General features: G+C 41.0%; 1 protein-coding gene across 7 annotated transcripts in view; it reads left to right on the forward strand.

Annotated features, from left to right (window-relative positions):
• The window catches only part of SYNE2 (spectrin repeat containing nuclear envelope protein 2), a 654,322-nt gene that overhangs the window by 246,587 nt on the left and 387,041 nt on the right, over positions 1 to 20,694 (forward strand). For all 7 annotated transcript variants that reach the window (XM_033952730.1, XM_033952735.1, XM_033952736.1 and 4 more), the window contains 5 exons: positions 1,032 to 1,184; positions 5,651 to 5,776; positions 6,606 to 6,740; positions 14,879 to 15,034; positions 17,523 to 17,755. In XM_033952730.1, the coding sequence (XP_033808621.1) occupies positions 1,032 to 1,184; positions 5,651 to 5,776; positions 6,606 to 6,740; positions 14,879 to 15,034; positions 17,523 to 17,755 (803 nt within the window). The remainder of the gene's footprint in view (positions 1 to 1,031; positions 1,185 to 5,650; positions 5,777 to 6,605; positions 6,741 to 14,878; positions 15,035 to 17,522; positions 17,756 to 20,694) is intronic.

The following is a 20,694-nucleotide window of genomic DNA, read 5'->3' on the forward strand; positions in this document are numbered from 1 at the left end:
GGATCGGGTCTGTGGGCTCTTGGTGGTTGCGGTAGGTCTCGCTGCTGCTTGTATGTAAAAGCAGTTGTTTTTCTACTGCTGCTGATATTTAAAGCAGGTAGATTGATCTCTTAAACGGGATATAGGGGGAGGAGCTCACATGCCTGGTTGGATCGGGGCAAGGGCTCCTATTATAGGCTGCTTAGGTGTAAAAGCAGTTGATCTCCTACTTCTGATAATATTTAAAAGCAAGCATATTGATTTTTCCAACGGAATGCTGGGGGAAGAGCTTACTTGTTTGGCTGGATCAGGGCAAAGGGCTCTCGGTAGTGGTGGCTGGTCCTGTTGCTGCTTAGGTGTAAAAAACAGTTGATCTTCCTGGTGGACTGCAGGGGGAGGTGGAGCTCACACTCTTGGCTGGATCGGGTCTGTGTGCTCTTGGTAGTTGCGGATAGTTCCGCTGCTGCTGAGGTGTAAAAGCAGTTGATTTCCCACTGTTGCTGATATTTAAAAGCAGGTAGATTGATCTCTCCAATGGACTGCAGAGGGAGGAGCTCACATGCCTGGCTGGATCGGTCCTGCTGCTGCTTAGGTGTAAAAGCAGTTGATTTTCCTAGCGAACTGCAGGGAGGGTGGAGCTCATATTTTTGCAGGACCGGGACTGTGGGTTTTTGGTGGGTTAGTCCCGTTGCTGCTTAGGTGTAAAAGTAATTGATCTCCCACTGCTGCTGATATTTAAAAGCAGGCAGATTGTCCAGGGAGAGGAGCTCTGCACTCAAACTGCCATCCTCCTCGCCTCCAAGTTCCGGAATTTTGCCAGATATAAAGTCATTTCAGTTGCTGTGTTGTATTTTTTTTTAATGCGATTCTATCCATTTTTTAAATAGTGATCCTCTGTATTTATCCTACACATTCTTGAATTCTTTCACTGTTTTTTGTCTTCGCCACCTCCCACGAGAGGTCATTCCAGGCATCCACCATCCTTTCTGTGAAACCGTATAAGCGAATTTCTACAAAGAAGCTATTAATAATTAACTTTTTTGCAATTCTAGGACTTGATACAGAAATTGAAATATCGAGACTACCAGGAGGATCAAAGTGCAAAGCTGAGAAGTGAAGTAGATAGTTTCCCTCCTGAACTGCTTAATGGTACTGTTGTGGCAGCTCACAAAACTATAGTTCATCAAAAGAAGCACAATCTTCAGGTAAACTATTTTTCCTATCAAAGTATGCTTTAGAGAATATTGCTTTTTATAGAAGGCCTGCTTCACTTAATTTCTTTTCTGAAATAACAGAGAAAAAACTGCTCCTCTAAACTCACTGTCCCCATCCCCACACTTAATATATGGCTTTTGCTCTATAAGACGCACCTCACCATAAGATACACCCTAGATTTAGAGAAGGAAAACAAGAAAAAAACCCCATTCTGAACCAAATTGTATACTAATATATACCTGGCACCTTTAAATTCCGTCCCACCCACCCCCCAAATCAATCATCACTTTTACATACCCCCTGAACTGTTAAATTCCATCCCAGCCTCCTCCCCAAATCAATCATCACTTTTACATACCCCCCAGCACTTTTTAAATTCCGTCCCAGCCCCCGGCACCTTTAAATTCCGTCCCAGCTCCCTGGCGGCACCTTTAAATTGTGGTGGTCATTGGACAGCTGCCTGCTGATTATGTCGGGGCCCGCGGTGCACAAGCGCGCTAATGCTTGGACTCGTGACACTTCCTAATTGTGCTGGTCACTGGTTCTTCGCTGAACAGCTTGCTGATTACCGGTATATCGGGGCCAACATAATCAGCAGGCAGCCGTCCACTGACCACCACAATTTAAAGGTACTGTCGGGGGTTGTGGGTGTGGTGGCTTATTCGCTTCATAAGATGCACCCTTATTTCCACCCACTTTTTTGGGGAAAAAAAGTGCATCTTATGGAGTAAAAAAATATGGTAAATTTGTAATTAAAGCATGCAAATAGTACACCAATCCAATCCTTAAGTTTATATACCAAGTAATCCTCAAATTTTGGGGCTTGATTCAGTTTACATTATATTATAAAAGGACAATAATAGGACATAGAAGGAATCAAATCTATTTGCTCACCATAATACTAAATAAGATCAGTTTTATATTCATCTAAAGCTTGTTGGAAAAAAATAAGTTTTCACTGATTTCCTAAATTGGTGAAGTGATACAAAAGATCTAATTTCATAAGGAAAGGCATTCCAGATAGTCGCAAAAATATATGTGATAGTCGCAAAAATATATGTAAAGGATCGAGAAATATATCCCATGGTTTTAACACCCTTAACAGAAGGGAAATAAAACTTAAACATTTGGGACACTAGTATCTTGCTTATTCATGTTAGTGAGTTTAGTGCTGAGTTCCTTTTTCAGAGAGCTGACCCATAAGGGATCCTTAACTACAAGGTTTGATGCCTGTTTTAATCAGCATAGGCACCACATAACACTTTTATATCTAATTGCAGTCTAATGTAAGTATGGTTTTGTCCATTGCTTTCATCAGTGCATCCAACCTAGATTCATGAAACTCTCCTCCCCATCAGAAGCTTCCCCCAGTTCTTTCGGAAATCATTCTCCATTGAAACCTTTACTAAATGGGATAAGGTCCCTTTAGCATTCATTTGCAGCCATCTTGAGTTTTACACATTGAATTAATTGAAGTATTTATAGCACTTAAGCACTTTCTATAAAGCACTTTGAAGCACCAGTGCACTTTAAAATAGTTGTTTCTGTTGGTTTTGAGTGTTGAAATGAATTGTAGTTCTTTAATGAAAAATCCCTAACCATGAAAGATTATTGAATTAGAAATAATTTTTAGACTTTTATATTAGCATTATTTAATTCAGTGGGTGAATTAATTAAGATTAGGTAATGAGATATATTAATTTAAGGAATAAATAATAAGTAATAAATTAATTTGTAGTTATGGTAGGGAGGATGGGTTCAAGCCAGTGATGTAATCAAGAGTAAGAGAAAAGAAGTTTTCTTTCTCTTTGAAGAAATCCCAGAATGGGAAAATTACTCCATAGTCTGAGGCTTGTTCCTGTTTGTTTAACTAACAATTAAGAAGAAAAAATTTTTTTCTGCAGCTCATTTTGACTTCTATCAATGGTTTTTGAGATTTATATTTAATTAATAGATAACCATTTAGCATTTTCTAGTGTATCATTTATTTAGCCATATATGATTCTGCAATCATGATTTGAGTGTATGTTCTTTTGTGGATCAATTTATTCATATCCTGAGGCAGGCCATCTTGGCCGAAACATGTACATGTCGAGTCATTGAGTTTCTTTTGGATGAATTAAAGGACATTTTTACAATACATTCGAGTCCACCGCAAGACATTTCCACTTCTTGTCTTGCGGGCCAGATACCACACCATAGTTCCAAAGTGCCACAATGTCACACCTGCGCTGAAACACGCCCTAAGGTTGCCCCTAAAGCATGTACAGGAGTTTCGGAATGAAATTTCTATGCATAAATCACCATACCTCCTCTAATATGCCACCAGTGCATCCCACTTGCAGTGTAGCTAAATGTCCATATGGGGTTATTCAGTACGCTGTCTTTTAGCAGTGGCTACTTTTCAAACACTGCATTTATTCAGATATTCACAAATTAAAACTATCCTTCCCCTCGCTAAAAGGCATTTCCCACACAGGAAAGCTAGGGACCTCCCTCCACTTCAAAATCACTGAGCTCTGGAACAACCTTACCTCCCCTCTTCGGAACTTGAGCTCTCTCCAAGTTTTCTGCAAACATCTGAAAACCTGGCTTTTCTCAAAAAATGTAAGTCTCCCTCCAACTTAGGAATCAAGGAAACTCTTATATCTTGGCATCCCGAGTCCTCTAAATTTTCTTCACACTTCTACCTCTAACCCTCTGTTGTAGTTCCTTCCTATTTCTCCTACTGTAAACCGCGTCGAGCTCTACGAACGTGGAGATGATGCGGTATACAAACCTAAGGATTAGATTAGATTATATTCACCTCTACAGGATCATTTGATTATTGCTTCCTAAATCACAGCATGGTACTTAAAAAAAAATTATTCAGAAAAGAGTCATATTTTTTAAACTTGAGAGCTTACAATTTTTCTCCACCTAGATGAGATAACGCCAAAAAGGCAGTTAATTGATGGGGTTCAACTCAACAGCCGTTATTATGCCTTTATTAAATGATTTTGTATTTCCTTAGTTCTCGTTACTTACTTCTTGGATCCTAATAATAGAGGACTTGAGTTGTTAGTTAAGCCAAAATCTTTATTTTCTTGGTTTATAACTGTTAAAGTTTATACTTTAATGTTATGGAAAAATGTATGGGCAAGACTGCTTTCTGTACAAGATATATGCTTGGTTTTAAGTTTAAAATCAATCAATCAATAATTTTTAAAAAAATTATTTACACAAATGTATTAATTGCTTTCTTGAAACCAGGTCTTGCCCACCGGGACAGATAGGGAAAATGCTTCAGTACCTGATTGTTAAACCGCTTAGATAACCTTGATAGGTGGTATATAAAAACCTAATAAACTTGAAACTTGACAAATAAAATATATAAAACGCAATTTAAATATGTAAAATTAATAAAAGAACAGTCACATGTACAAAATACATTCGCCACTTACCCCCATCTCTCCAGCATCCTAATAAAACACCAAATCCAGACGGTTTCTAAATATTTCCTTACCCCATCTTTTGTTCTATCACCAGTTTCCTTTTATTCTTCAACACTCAGGAAACCAAAAAAAATTTCAACTTTTTCTGGTACACTAACATTAGGGTTTAATTCACCTTAGTGTGCGTTAAGGGAACTGGTGACGTTTAACACTAAAAGCTGATAGGTATAAAATGGGCTTTAGATATGGGTGGGCTGTAAATTGAATTGGTCTGTGCTTGCTGTGGCTGCAATGATGGAGCTATGGCCACAGAAAATTTGATAGGTAAGTACTGATCTAAATGTAATTTCAGCTGCGATGAGGGAACCAAGAGATCAAGGCATTCTGCATGAACAAATTCATTCTTTGGTATATTTAAAACCAAGCCACTGCACCTACAACCAGCTATTCATCTCTTCTAAAGCTTTTTCAGGTATATCTCCTAAAGAGTAAATCAGTTATACCTCATCTGCATATAAAAAACACCCATAAAAATCACATTGTAAAATCTCTAAAAATCCAATGATCATAAAAATATTTTGAACATCAGTGGTAACAAAACTAGATTCTTGAGGAATACCCCATCTGATCTGGATCTTAACCCCACGCAAACACTTTAACCATTGTGAAGCTGTCTTTCACTGTGACAAAATATCCCAGTTCGGTAAATCAAAGGTTGATGTTAATAGGCCCAATAAAATCAATATCACTTGTTGACCTTTATAAATACAATAGTCATGCATAGTTCTCTCCTAAGATGGCTACATTAGAATTGTACATAATGGTAAATAGGACAGTATAGAAGTACAGAATATGTTCATACTCTCCTCAGCATTTTGAAATGAAATGCTTGATAGAGAAACGCGTTTTTGACCTCATTATTTTTAACAGAAAAATTGTTGTTCGGCTGCTTGGATAAGATGAGCCCTCTAATGTATTTGGACTAAATACATCTTTTTATGGGCTGGTTTTGTTTTGCATAGAATGAGCAGCCGATCATGAAAGGCTTAAAGGAGGAGCCACCCTGTTCAGGAGAGGACCGACCCCTGGCAATCAGTCAGCTACAAGAGAGACATCCAACTCAAAACATATTGGAGCAACATCAGCAGGTGATAAGAACGGTCTTGGCATGTTTTACAGTTTAATATTTCAGAAGCATATTTTCATTCAACTCCTGAGTAGAAAAAGTACTTTCTGATAAGAGCCATATCATATCGGTAGATTTAAAACAAACCGTAAAAAAAATATTTCTTCACACAACGTGTAATTAAACTCTGGAATTTGTTGCCGGAGAATATAGTGAAATCAGTTAACTTAGCAGGGTTTAAAAAAGGTTTGGATAATTTCCTTAAAGAAAAGTCCATAGGCCACTATTGAGATGGCTTGGGGAAAATCCACAGCTTATTCCTAGGATAGGCAGCATAGAATCTGTTCTGATACTAGGAATCTAGCTTGGGAGCTGGGTTGGCCACTGTTGGAAACAGGATACTAGACTTGATGAATCTTCGATCTGTCCCAGTATGGCAATCCTTATGTTCTTATCTCTCTTTTTGTAAGATAAATTTCAAAAGTGAAAAGTTCTGCTTTTTATTGGTGAGATGCTCTCTTGTCCTTTGCTGTAGAAAGTAGGTGCCCCTTAACTTTTTGTTTAAGCGATTGGACCTTAAATCTGAGGCATCCCACAAGATTGCCTTTAGTGCCTGAAACTTTTAAACAAGCCTCTTTATGTGGTGATGAGCGTATTACTGTGTCTGGTGTGCTGAGGGAGCCTTGACTTATTAGCAAAGAAAAGAACAAAAGATTGCTAGTCTGGGATGTAGCAGTACTTGTCTTTGATACGGCACTAGAAAAATATAACTCAGGTCTGAATTGTTGGCTTTCTGAAAAGTGTTAATGAACTTGGAAATGTTTCTTTTCTGTCTCTCTTTTTTTTCTTAGCCACTTCGTGATGAAGTGCAGCATCACTTTGGTTATCTCGACACAATTTGTTCACAAGCTCTTGGTCTGAAAGCTTCTAATAGTGTGGAGAAGGAGAGGAAAGAGCTAAAAGAAAAATGGGAACCCCTAATGATGGTTGGTATTTGGTTTTTTTTCCCAAATTCAGCTCTATAGTTCAAAAAGGGAAACATATCTATATGTATTCTAAGATCCTAATCAAACATAATAGACCAGATGCACTGAGCATTTTTACAATTGGTACAGAATTGAAAACATTATATTTAACACATCTGAAGAAATATGGTTTTAGTTTATTTTGTTTTCTACTAGGCCTATCTAGTTATTAAAAATCTGATTTTTGAAGCCCAGATGTTAATATTTTGCTAACATTTTACCCTTTTCCCCCCAAATATAACCAGTGAGCAAATTGTTCTACATAGGGGGTATTTTTCAACAGAATGTCAAAGTCAGAACTGGGGTGTCCAGCTCATAGTGTCCAAAAAAAGTCCATCTTGCATCAATTTTCGAACAGGAAAGACATCAAGATTTTCTGTTCAAAAAATAGATAAGGACATCCTTATGCTGGAGATGTCCATCCTGAACGACCATTTTATAGACTGAAAGTTGACATTATAAACGGGGGACAACAAGGACATCCTTCTGACAGCATTCTTACCAAAATGACCATTCAGATGTCCTTGTAGAATAGAGGAGTAGCTTAGTGGTTAGTGCTGTAGACTAAACCAAGCAACACAGATTCAAATCATACTGTACTTTTTTTTGTAAACATGATCCCTCCACGAACAGGAAAAATGTCTGCTATACCCAAATGCACACCACTTCAGTTGGGCTTGCAGGTGTCATATCTTTTGGAGGAGAGTGTAGTGTAGTGGTTAAAGCTGCAGCCTCAACACCCTGAGGTTGTGGGTTGAAACCCCATGCTGGTCTTTGTGACCTTGAGCAAGTCACTTAATCCTCCACTGTCCCAGGTACATTAGATAGACTGTGAACCTGCCAAGACAGATGGGGAAAAGTGCTTGAGTACCTGGTTGTAAACTCCTTAATACACCTTGTCTAAGTGGTACACTTCCCCCTCAATATTCACGGGGGTTAGGGGAAGAGCTGTCCCGCGAATATAAAAAAAAACCCCGCGAATAACTTCTAGGGCCGACTCTGACCCACTCCCGCCTCCCTCTTGCCTCCCGGACCTCCCTAGACCTTACCTAATCTAATCTAATCCTTAGGTTTGTATAGAAACATAGAAACATAGAAACATAGAAATAGACGGCAGATAAGGGCCACGGCCCATCTAGTCTGCCCACCCTAATGACCCTCCCCTATCTTTCTCTGTGAATAGATCCCACGTGTCTATCCCATTTGGCCTTAAAATCGGGCACGCTGCTGGCCTCAATCACCTGTAGTGGAAGACTGTTCCAGCGATCAACCACTCTTTCAGTGAAAAAGAACTTCCTGGTGTCTCCTCGCAGTTTCCCTCCCCTGAGTTTCCACGGATGCCCTCTTGTTGTCGTGGGACCCTTGAAAAAGAAGATATCTTCCTCCGCCTCGATGCGGCCCGTAAGATACTTGAACGTCTCGATCATGTCTCCCCTCTCTCTGCGCTCCTCGAGCGAGTATAGCTGCAATTTGTCAAGCCGTTCTTCATATGGAAGATCCTTGAGTCCCGAGACCATCCGGGTGGCCATTCTCTGCACCGACTCCAGTCTCAGCACATCCTTGCGATAATGTGGCCTCCAAAATTGCACACAGTATTCCAGGTGGGGCCTCACCATGGATCTATACAATGGCATAATGACTTCCTCCTTACGGCTGACGAAACCCCTTCGTATGCAACCCATTATTTGTCTTGCCTTGGATGAAGCCTGCTCCACTTGATTGGCAGACTTCATGTCCTCACTGACGATTACCCCCAAGTCTCGTTCTGCTACCGTTTTTGCTAGGATCTCGCCATTAAGGGTATAAGACTTGCATCTTCGTAGAGCTCGACGCGGTTTACAGTAGGAGAAATAGGAAGGAACTACAACAGAGGGTTAGAGGTAGAAGTGTGAAGAAAATTTAGAGGACTTGGGATGCCAAGATATAAGAGTTTCCTTGATTCCTAAGTTGGAGGGAGACTTACATTTTTTGAGAAAAGCCAGGTTTTCAGACGTTTGCGGAAAACTTGGAGAGAGCTCAAGTTCCGAAGAGGGGAGGTAAGGTTGTTCCAGAGCTCAGTGATTTTGAAGTGGAGGGGAGGTCCCTAGCTTTCCTGTATGGGAAATGCCTTTTAGCGAGGGGAAGGATAGTTTTAATTTGTGGGAGGATCTGGTGGTATTAGGGTTTGAGGAATTCCAAGAAAGAGGGATAAAGGGAGGGGAGGATACCATATAGGATTTTGAAAGTTAAGCAGGCACTTTTATAGTGGACCCTGGCGATTATCGGAAGCCAGTGGAGCTTGGCCAGGAGCGGGGAGACATGGTCAAATTTACTTTTAGCGAAGATGAGCTTGGCCGCGGCATTCTGAATCCGTTGGAGTCTATGGAGATTTTTCTTACCTGGTGGTCTAACGGTAATGTGGGGCAGGAGCGATCTTCCTATGTTCCTGCCCCGTGCAGAGCCGTCAACACAAATGGCTGCCCTGAGTTCCCATTGTAGTCTCGTGAGACCACGGGAACTCACGGCAGCCATTTTTGTTGATGGCTCTGCACGGGGCAGGAGCGTAGGAAGATCGGTCCTGCCCCATGTCACTGCTAGACCTCCAGGTAAGATCTGGGGAGGTCCGGGACGCAGGAGGGAGGTGAGGGATGGATCAGAGGCAAAATCCGCGAATAACTGAATTTGCGAGTACTAAACCCGCAAATTTGAAGGGGGAAGCGTATATCAAATCCCATTCCCTTTCCTTTCAGGTATAATAAGTAATTTTCTGTTCTTGCAGGGAACTCCTTGGTTTACAGCCCACTGCATTTACCACTTCTAGGCTATTCCTCTGATCTGCTTTGTTCAGAATGGCCTTAATACCTGTAGCTGACATAGGGCTAGATGCACTAAAGTTATCAATCGTTGCTAAACCTGTTTTCACAGCTTTAGCAACGATTGCTGTTACCGACCCGATGCATAAAACAGCCGACCGAGTGTTTTTCCCCTCGATCGCACATTTTCCAATCCGGCCATGCAAATTAGCTAAAACATCATGCGAAATAGATAAGTGATTGAATCACTAACATCGCTTGGCTATTTCAAAAAAATTACAAAATGGGGTTTTAGCGATCGTAAAAACTGACTTGTCTAGACCTGAAAGGTCAGATATTTTGTATGTGTTACACATGCAAAATATCTGTCCTATTAAAAAAAAAAAAAGAGAGAAAAATGTCCCCAATTACCGATGACAGCCCTCCCCGATGACCCCTGTTGCCCAATTGTATCACAGATTGTCATTCAACTGCTTTGTTTAGACTTCTGGGATACATTGTTTTGAGCCTGTGTATCCAATATTGTTCCCAGTAGTTCAAACTCCTGATCCAGTCGCCTTCTCTAGGAGAGGGCAACACCTCAAAAGTTACGCTCCATTTTGTCTTACCATTATGGCCTTTAATAAATAAGCAGCCAAATTTACACCTGAACCTGTAAGGCAGGGGTAAATGTGTACATATTCTGTGTGGATACCCATATATTGCAAATTTGCCTCCTTGGAATGCCTACATTCAGTGTCTGTATGTTCACATGTATTTGGCCATACAATTGTAGAGAGCTTCTTTTCCTTATATTTAAGAGGCTTTCTAAAATGGCCTCCAGTGTACATAAGAATAAAACAGTGATAAATGCAACCCACCATAAAACTCAAATCTAGCAGCTGTTTAAAAGTACTCTTCATCCCATCCACTTTCGTAGACATTAGCAAAATAAAATCCATAAGTGCAAACATATGGTATAATCCCCTATTGATTATACAATCATACTTCAACTAAAGCACTTTAGCCCAAAGGAAGATGTATAATGCCCTTATGCCTGTATGATTTTACTAACCTGGTCTGGAATTATTGAGAAATAACAGTCAATATCAGTCATAATCATACTTAACACCCTTAAACTTGAAATATGTCTTTTACCCACTGTCTTTTGTTTGCTATAGTACCTATCAGACACCATAATATTAATCCAAGTTTTTCATGTAGTGTTAGTTACTCACAATATAAAAGAACCAGAGAAATATAGAAACAGAGAAATATGATGGCAGATAAAGGCCAAATGGCCCATCCAGTCTACCCATCCACTATCTCCTCCTCCCCTAAGAGATCCCACATGCATGTCCCTCGCTTTCTTGTATTCAGACACAGTCTTTGTCTCTACCACCTCTACATCTACCAACTTTTCTGTAAAAAAGTATTTCCTTATATTATTCCTGAGAATGACTAGGAGTCATTCTTATAACTATTTCATAAGGAATTCAGTCTGTTTGATATGAACATTGTTGACAATGTTTAAAGATTCTTTAAGATCTCATAGTAACATAGTAGATGACAGCAGATAAAGATCCGAATGGTCCATCCAGTCTGTCCAACCTGATTCAATTTAAATTTTTTTAAATTTTTTTCTTCTTAGCTATTTCCAAAGCTCTACCTGGTACTGTGCTTGGGTTCCAACTGCTGAAATCTCCGTCAAAACCTACTCCAGCCCTTCTACACCCTCCTAGTCATTGAAGCCCTCTCCAACCCATCCTCCCCCAAACGGCCATATACAGACACAGACCGTACAGGTCTGCCCAGTACTGGCCTTAGTTCAATATTTAATATTATTTTCTGATTCTAGATCCTCTGTGTTCATCCCATGCTTCTTTGAACTCCGTCACCGTTTTCCTCTCCACCATCTCTCTTGAGAGCGCATTCCAGGCATCCACCACCCTCTCCGTAAAGTAGAACTTCCTAACATTGCTCTTGAATCTCAGTTACATACAAGCTCCTGATATTCAGTCTGCAGCGGTCGGCAATTTTTTAAGGGCTGGGCACCTCTGGCTAAATTATGCCCTGATATTCAGTGCTATGAGACAGCTGTGAGGGGGCAGGAGTGAGCGGGCTGTGCTCCTGCCCCTGAAAGCTCCCTCTATGTATGTTCGTAGGCTGGAGAGGGCCTACCCTACACATGGGAGGTGGTGACCAAGCAGGGGAAGCGCTTTGACACAGGAGAGTGGGACCAGAGCTCTCATAAGTGCCAGCTCCTTCCCTGACAGCCAATTTTTTTGTGTCATTCAGAACCAATATTCAGCGTTACCACCTGGCTTAGTACCACTGAATATCAGTGTTTAGCTGCCAATAAGCAATTTAAGTGGGCTAGGGCCTCTCTGACCCATTTAAATCACTCTGAATATTGGTCCCAAGGTACTGTATATACTCGAAAATAAACCGACCCAAATATAAACCGAGGTAACCTTTTTCCCCTCAAAAAGAAGAAAAAAAAGGTTGACTTGAATATAAACTGGGGAGAGGGGTGTTAATATTCAAGTGCAGTGCCTTGCCCTACCAGGCTCTGCACCCTGTTCCCCCTCCCTCCCTGCTCTGCCAAGCTCTGCATCCAGCCCCCTCACTCTCTTCCTCCCCCCTGCCCTTCCAGTCTCTGCACCCAGCCCCCCTCCCTTCTGCCAGGTTCTGTACCCTGTCCTCCCTCCCTCCCGAAATCTTGCAGGCCTCCACTGGGCCTGCCATAAATCCTGGTGGTCTAGTGGTGGGCCGGGACAGCAGGGATGCCTCCCGCCTCCTGTCCCAGTCGATTCTAATAATTTTTACCTCTCTCCCACCTCCCCCATGTACCTTTAGAATCCCTGGTGGTCCAGCGGTGAACTGCGTCAGGAGTGACCTTCCTTCACTCCTGCCCATGACCACCAGAGATTCAAAAGGTACATGGGGGAGGTGGGAGGGAGGTAAAAATTATTAGAATCGGCTGGGACAGGAGGCAGGAGGGATCCCTGCCCACCGTTGGACCACTAGGGATTTAAAGGTACACAGGGGAAGGAGATAAAAGTTATTAGAGTTGGCCGGACAGGCGATGGAAGGGATCCCTCCTGTCCTGGCCCACTCCTGTCCTGACCCAGCAGAGACCTGCAACAGGTTTAGGTGAGGGGTGGGTCAGTGCTATTCTGAATATTTACCGAGACCCATATTTTTGGGCCATTTTTCTGGCCCCCAAATCTCGGTTTATATTTGAGTATATACGGTATATAAAGCCTTTTTTGTATCTGTTCATTTATTTTCTTTTTCTACTTTGGTGGGACTGTAGCACTTCAGTTTCTTTTTTTTTTAACTGGAAAACAATTTTTTCAAGTAGATATGACTTGTAAAGTTGCAAATCTTCACTTTGACAGGGAAGATTATTTTAATTGCATAAATCTTGCATTTACTGTTAGAATTGTAATACGTTGTAAAAAAAAACAAAACCCAAAAAAACACATATAAAAAGCTTTTTTGGTCTTCATTTGCTTTGTACATCATATGCTTTTAGAATAATCTTCAGAATTTGGAACAGATGCACAAGGTTATTTTCCCCATTTCCTTAAGGATTACCTTGTAGACAAAGCTTTTAGACAATAAAACTGTTAAAGGCAATGGACCGCTGGTCTTCTTTCAACCAACACCATCTATGTGACTCTATGATTCTAGCTACCCTTGAGGAAAATTAGGGTTGGAGAGTTGATATTTTACTTTTCCCCCTGTTTTACTCCTTGGGATCTAGCTAGGTACCGATGACCTCCGGCATTCACAAGGGGGAGGGGTATGTGGCAGCAGCCTAGTGCCATTGATTGCCAGGTTGCCATTGGAGGATCTCTTCTGTTGGTGACCTTGAAGACCCCTGCCAGTTATAGCAATAGCAAGTTTGGTGGGTTGTTTTTTTTTTTTTTTTGGGGGGGGGGATCCGGAACCTAAAGTTAAGCGGAAGGGGAATGGGGCCTTATATACTGCCTTTTGTGGCTTTGGCATTCAAACTGACATTCAAAGCAGTGGGCACTGGAGAATTAAGTGACTTGGCCAGGGTCACAAGGAGCAGCACTGGGATTTGATCTCATAACCTCTGGGTGCAGAGGCAGCAGCTCTACCGGTGAGCCAGTCTATCCTAGTATGGCAATTCTTATGCTCTTATGTGAGCTGAGTATAGGACAATCACTGATGAAGTTGGCTCTTAGGCATTGGTGGAATGAGGCATTATGACATCACAGTCTTAGCTCTGGAATGTTGCTACTCTTTGGGTTTCTGCCAGGAACTTGGGATCTGGGTTGGCCACTGTTGGAAACAGGATACTGGGCTTAATGAAAGGGAAAAGGAATAGGGAGGGACTTTTTGTGGCTTTGGCATTTCAAAGCTGACATTCAAAGCGGTGGGCACTGGAGGATTAAGTGATTTGCCCAGAGTCACAAGGAGCAGCACTGGGATTTGATCTCACAACCTCTGGGTGCAGAGGCAGCAGCTCTACTAGTGAGCCACACCTTCCAGCCTTCCAGTCTTCAACCCCCACATATTTATTAACTTGTTGCTATGCTCACCTGTTGATATTATAGATGGTTCTAGTTCTAAAATGGATGATCCCGTGAACGTAAATGCGCATAAACTTCCATTTCTCGATATGTTTTATAACAGGCTCCGCATTGGCAGGTCCTATTCTAAAATTACTAGCAGAACTTGTGATGTCCCAACTTGGACATTGTAATTCTGATTTGTACATCTTTCCTAAAATGCTGCTTCACATGTATAGCAGTGCTGAATGGTACACCGACAAGTGCGCGCAGGACAAATTGCACTAGTGTTAGGTAACCTTATCTAACACTAGATACCAAGCGAATATTTTAAGTGTAGTGGTGGGTCCCCCCTCATAAAAGAAGGTTACTTCGTAACCCTCAAAAAGACAAAATATTATTCGCTGTATGGAGCACAATTGATGGGGCGCCATTGTCCTGAGTGCATTTGTCAGTGCATGCATTTGATGTTGCGCAATTGATGGCCACGGTGCTGAATCTATGCATTAACTTAAATGCCCTCTCAGGTTTTTAAATTAAGCTGTATGCTGCTAATGCTGAATATTGGCCCCAGTATTTTTTAATTGCTGTGTGTTGTACAAAAGAGGCAAAGCCACCAAAACCGAATTGTTCCTCCTCTATACACAACCGAACAATTTTGAACCATTTCTACGTTATCATTGTTAGTATGGCAACCACATACAGTTTAAAAAATTTGTAGTTTGAGCTAAAAAAAATAACCTTAAACCCATTTTTCATATATATTTATATTTTTTTCTAGCATACAGAAAAGGAGTTGATTTATAAGAAGCCGTTCTTGTCTGAATCTCAAGCAAGTGGAGAAATTGAGAGGGCCGAACAAAAGGTCGTTCAACTGAAAAACCAAGCCATTGAATTAGACATTGCACTAGCAAATGAACAAATAGAAGAGTTGGAGGTAAGGCGACACAAGCAGAATTGTTTGTGAATAACAGCCGATGCGATAGCTAGGACAAGTCATGCAATCTACTGGCTTTTGAAGTATCCATAGCAGTGTCACACACGCCATAAAATCAAGCAAAATTAATTTTTAGAACTGAATCTTGGCGATACAGTGGTTGAGACGCTGGAAGTATGTATTAAAATGTCCGTTGATTTCACAATGCAGTTACCCCAAAATTCTATAAATGATTCTTGAAGTTAGGTGCGCAATTGCGTACCCAGTTATAGGGCCAGTTACGCACGTAACATAACTAGCTAATTGGTGCTAAATGGGCAACTAATTGGAGATAGCTACCAATAAATGGAGTCGATAAACACTATGCACTAATTAGCAGTTGTACTGGGAACTAACCTGCGCTCTTATTCCGTAAACTGATGGGCAGAATCTCTAAATGGCACCTAAGTTACGCACCACTAGGCGCCTACATCGGTGGCACCTAGCCCCGCCTAACTGAAATTTGCGCAGAAGTCAATTTGTTTTAATTGAGCTTAATTGGTGTTTTAATTAAAGTTCCATGTGAATTTCTGTTAGGCGTTGCTAGGTGCTTGGTGACGCTTAAACCCAGGTACCTAGCTGCGCCTAAAGACGCCTAACTGAAAAGTAGGTGCGATTAGGGGTGGACTACAGGCATGGTTTTGGCGCCTATGTCGTAGGCCAGAAAAAAACCTAGCTTACATTACAGATGCCTACATTGTAGGCGCTTATGGCTCCTATATTTGGGCGCTGCTAAGCACGATTCTATAACTGGTGCCTAGATTTGATTGGCGTGTGGTAGACACCGTTTTTTCTAGGTGCCTCCAATCTAGGCGCTATTTATAGGATCTGGCCCTGAGGCCCAAATTCTGTAACCGGCGCCTAATGGAGGCGCCCAACTAGATAGACGCCTATCTAAATTGATTAAAAAGCTCAATTAAGCTTTTTAATCAGCAATAATTGAAACTTAGGCGCCTCTATAAATTTAGGTGGCCTTCAAAAACATAGGTGCTATGCACGCTAGGCAGGGGCGTGGCTACGGGTTAGGCGCCTTGTTGCATAATCGCTGCTCTTAAGTGCGCTTAATTGCTCACATAGGCGCCTAACTTTTAGTTGTGCGTAGAGCTGGCCTACCTAGTTGAGTGCCTCCAAAAAAGTTGCCGCTCAGCGTGATTCATTAAACAGCACCCGATTATACTTGAATCGCACTGAACAGTGCCTAATTTGGCGCCTAACTTTTGGGCGCTTCTTATAGAATTTGCCCTTGAGTGCCTAATTTATTTCTCGCACAGTTGCAAAGGAGTGTTAATATGGAAGAAGAATGGGCGCATCAGAGGTGTCCCAACTAACCTTGTGTCCACAGCTCTAAGTGAACTGGCGCCATTTTAAAACCGCTGTTCACTTAGAGCAGTGACCGGGGCTACTCTAAGCTAATGCAGCCCCATGAATTGAATTGAGACCCCTGATGAAGCTGATATTTCCAGTGAAAAGGGTCCCGTCATGTTTAGCTGGGAGCACTCGATCAAGTTCTTGATCAGTTTAAGAATTACAGTTACAATGGTGGTGCTGACGTTTAAGTCACTGCGTCATCTGAGTATTTGAAAGTTTAAAATTTGAGTGAAAGAGAGAGGTTTTACAGGGTCAGTGACTGAAATCTGGAACCAATTAAGTCTTGGTTCTTTTGAACATTGATGCTTCTGAGCAGGTTTCTGAGACCCTTTTCCTCTCTTTAACAGACCACTTAACTACGATTATGTCTGGGCCTTGTGGGTGCAATTTTATAAAGACACATAGGTGCCTACATGTTTTTATTAACTAGGCCAAAAGAGGCGACCACTTGCCCTACACACATAGGTGACTCGTTAGACTTGGGAATTACTCTGTGAAAAGGGCAGTTTTAGGAAATTACTAAAGATGCAGCTATTTGTTGATGCCTCTTTTTAGGTAATTTTGACAAAGTTGATGAACTATCCATGATCTTTTTATCCACTTTATGATATCTCTTGAAGATTGTTTTTATGTTTATTTTATTATATGTTTTTTAACTATCCATTTGTTTTTATTATGTGTTCATTTTAAATACTGTGTGTGTAAATTTTGTAAACCGTTTAGTTTTAAACGGTATATAAATTTTTAAAATAAATAAATAAAATAGGTGCATTGTTTTGCCCTGATCCACCACCTACACAAATAGTAGTTGTAAAATGCACAGGCCTTCTTGTAAACACACTCTTTGAAGTGGATCATTTTCAAATCAAACTGCTTGTGCTTGCATTTGAAAATACGGTAAGCCATAAGGTACATTTGTGCAAAAACGTGCATATATATTCCAAGTACACTTTCGTTCAAGCTTTCCCCTTATATGTGTGCATTTATATTCTTAATTATACACTACGTGTAATTAGAATAGAGTTTTAAGTGGAACTGCATGACAGATTTTTATTTTTATTTTTTGTTAATTTCATTGAAGAAAATGTATCAGTTTGCAAAAAAGAAGGAAGAAGCTTTGTGTTTGAAGAAAGACAGTAATCTACCCGGTATGGAGCATGCTGATTCGCAGTGGGACAGACTTCTTCAAGAAATAAGCATGATTAAAACTAATAAGGAAAAGCTACTCAATCAGGTCAAAGGATACCATGACACAATGGATGCTGTTCAATCATCAGTAAAAATGTTATCCACTGAGAAAGAGAATATAAAATTGTAAGTACCTAGGCTAGAACTATCTTTCGCCTAGAATGAGACTATATATGAAGCATTTGCAAGGTTAAAAATATGCATTGCATAAAATTATGACAGAAAAATATTTAGTGTTTTGAAAATACAATTTGATGTGGAAAAAGGGCTTCTTCATGGAGTTTGGATAAGATATACCTTCCAAAAGTAAGGGTTAAAACTCCTATATAAATTTAATGAGAGATGGTACCTCCTGTGCTTTTGTTTATCATGCAAGATTGATATCGGTTTTCTTTTCATAAAAGTACAAGTTCTATTGATGTATCTTTCATTGCTCTATTCTCCTCAATGAGAGCGGATGCTGGAATAGCCTAGCAATAGACAAAGCAGTAGCAAAATTTAAAGGAAAAGGGACTTGTATACTGCCTTTTTGTGGTTAAACATTTATTCAGGTACTTATTTCATACCTGGGACAATGGAGGATTAAGCGACTCACCCAGAGTCACAAGGAGCAGTACTGCAATTTGATCCCGCAACCTCTGGGCACAGAGGCAGCAGCTCTACCACTAAGCCACTCGTAAGAACATAAGAAGTTGCCTCTGCTGGGTCAGACCCGAGGTCCATCGTGCCCAGCAATCTGTACCCGCGGCAGCCCATCAGGCCCATGACCTGTAATGTGATCCTTCTCTAATCCCTTTTATCCTTCTATCCATACTCTGTCTAAAACCTATCTCTACCTCTATCTGTATCCTTCAATCCCCCTATCGTTCAGGAATTTATCCAATCCTTCCTTGAACCCCCGTAGTGTACTCTGTCCTATCACAACCTCCGGAAGCGCATTCCAGGTGTCCACCACCCTCTGGTTCTAAAATTGTCCCCTTTCAGCTTCTCTGAGTGCCCCCTTGTGCTTGTGGTTCCCAATAGTCTGAAGAATCTGTCCCTTTCCACCCTCTCTATGCCCTTCATGATCTTGAAAGTCTCTATCATGCCTCCTCTGAGTCTCCTCTTTTCAAGGGAGAAGAGCCCCTGCCTTCCCAACATTCCATACCTTTTATCATTTTCGTCGCTCTTCTCTGGACAAGCTTGTGTCAGACAAAAGGGTACAGAGGTAGGACCATGGGGTGAATATGACAGGGAAAAGAGAGAAAAAAATGAGGCTGTAGGCTTGAGTGTTTGTCCAGACATAAAAACTAAAGGAAGAACTCAAGTCAGTTGGCAGAAAGTGGTCGTACAGCTGCATCAGGCTTTGGAGTAACCTGCATGTAGCAGGCATAGTTGCATACTCATGTTCATACAGAAGAAATTAAAGAGCAGAGACAGACACAGGCAAGCAATGCATATAAACCTTTCATGCTGACAGTCCTTTGTGGAATTTCCACAGGTACATTTGCACCCATTTCAAAGCAAGTGGAAATGTGCATGGGTTTTTGCAGTAAAGTGCTGCAGGATATATAAAAATTGACTTCTATACATACCATTTTGCATATTAGAAAATGAGACATCCAGGACGGAACATTCACATTTCTTATATTTTATGAAAGGCTCTGCTGAATGCAGAGCCTTTTATAAAATGTGTATAAGGATTTGCAGGCATGCATGTATTGGGGGAAGGTGTGCCCACCACTATGAATGTCAGCTTTGAAATGCCAAAGCCACAAAAAGGCAGTACACAAGTCCCCCATTCCCATATTTGCCAGCATGTAAAGCTGGTGCATCCATTATTGTATTTTATGGTGGTAATTTTTAGGAGTTCTATTTGTGTTTTTGGACATCTGAAAAATGGCATTTGGACAACCATATTGCATGGCTGTCGAAATCCCAATTTTATAAAACCAAGATATATATATATGTCTAAAATGGGCCATTTCCCCATTTGGCAAGGGGAAATGGCCTGGAAGCATTATGGGCGGGGTTGAGAATGAGGCCAAAATATTGACATCCAGCTCTAATTTCAGAAAGGGAAGGGCTGTTCGTGTCTTAAAAAGACGGATGTGTGGATTTACTCCTGGTATTTGGCACATCCAGGTTACAGAAAGGTGCTCTGACTGAGCAGTTCTTTACTGGGATGGCGGAAGGGAATGTTACAGTAGGAATTTTTATGTCCCTGGAGGGCTCACAATTCAAAATAAAAAAAAACCAAACAAAAAAAAAATTGCAAAGAGCTAAAGTGGGATTTGAACCACATTTTCTGGTTCTCTTCCCTGGTTCTCACCCAGCTGCTCTAACCGCAAGGCTATTTTTCCACAAAGACATTTGTGTGACCTTTCTCTAATTGCCACAAAGATGCCCATCCATTGTTTTTGCCATGTTCATAGTTTGATCAGTTCGTTTTGTAAAATGGATGTACATAGCTGGTCATAGCTAGCACTTGGACTTCCATTTCTCGTATATTTTAGGACAGGCTGTATGTCGGACGATCCTGTTTTAAAATACATTAAACAAACATGGATGCCCATATTCTGGGCTCCTTTTACTAAGCTGCGATAGCGTTTTTAGCGCACGCAGAATTTTAGCGTGCGCTAAACCTGCGCTACGTGGCTAGAACTAACGCCAGCTCAATGCTGGCGTTAGCATCTAGCGCACGCTAAAACCACTATCGCAGCTTAGTAAAAGGAGCCCTCTGACCTGAATGTCCTTTCTAACATGTTACTCCACACATGCAGAAAAAGAACACAATCATTCACGGATCTAAACATACAAGCACTGGAATTTACACTCGTAATTGTCAACATTTAAATAACTGTATATACAGTAGGAGCCAATTAAGTAGCTTAAATTTTGATTTTTTTTTGAGGCGGTGGTAGACACTACAGAGGTTAACTCAGTTGCTCCCTTTACCACTGGTAGAGGCATTTTTACCATGGCCTGGCAGGGAATTTATAAGTAATAACGCCAGTAGCAGTCAGCAAAACACTGCTTGCTATTAGCTGGATATCAGAACCACTATCTATATATCTAGAGAATTT

This window comes from Geotrypetes seraphini, chromosome 7 (assembly GCF_902459505.1).
Source record: "Geotrypetes seraphini chromosome 7, aGeoSer1.1, whole genome shotgun sequence".
In the NCBI taxonomy this organism is placed as follows: Eukaryota; Metazoa; Chordata; class Amphibia; order Gymnophiona; family Dermophiidae; genus Geotrypetes; species Geotrypetes seraphini.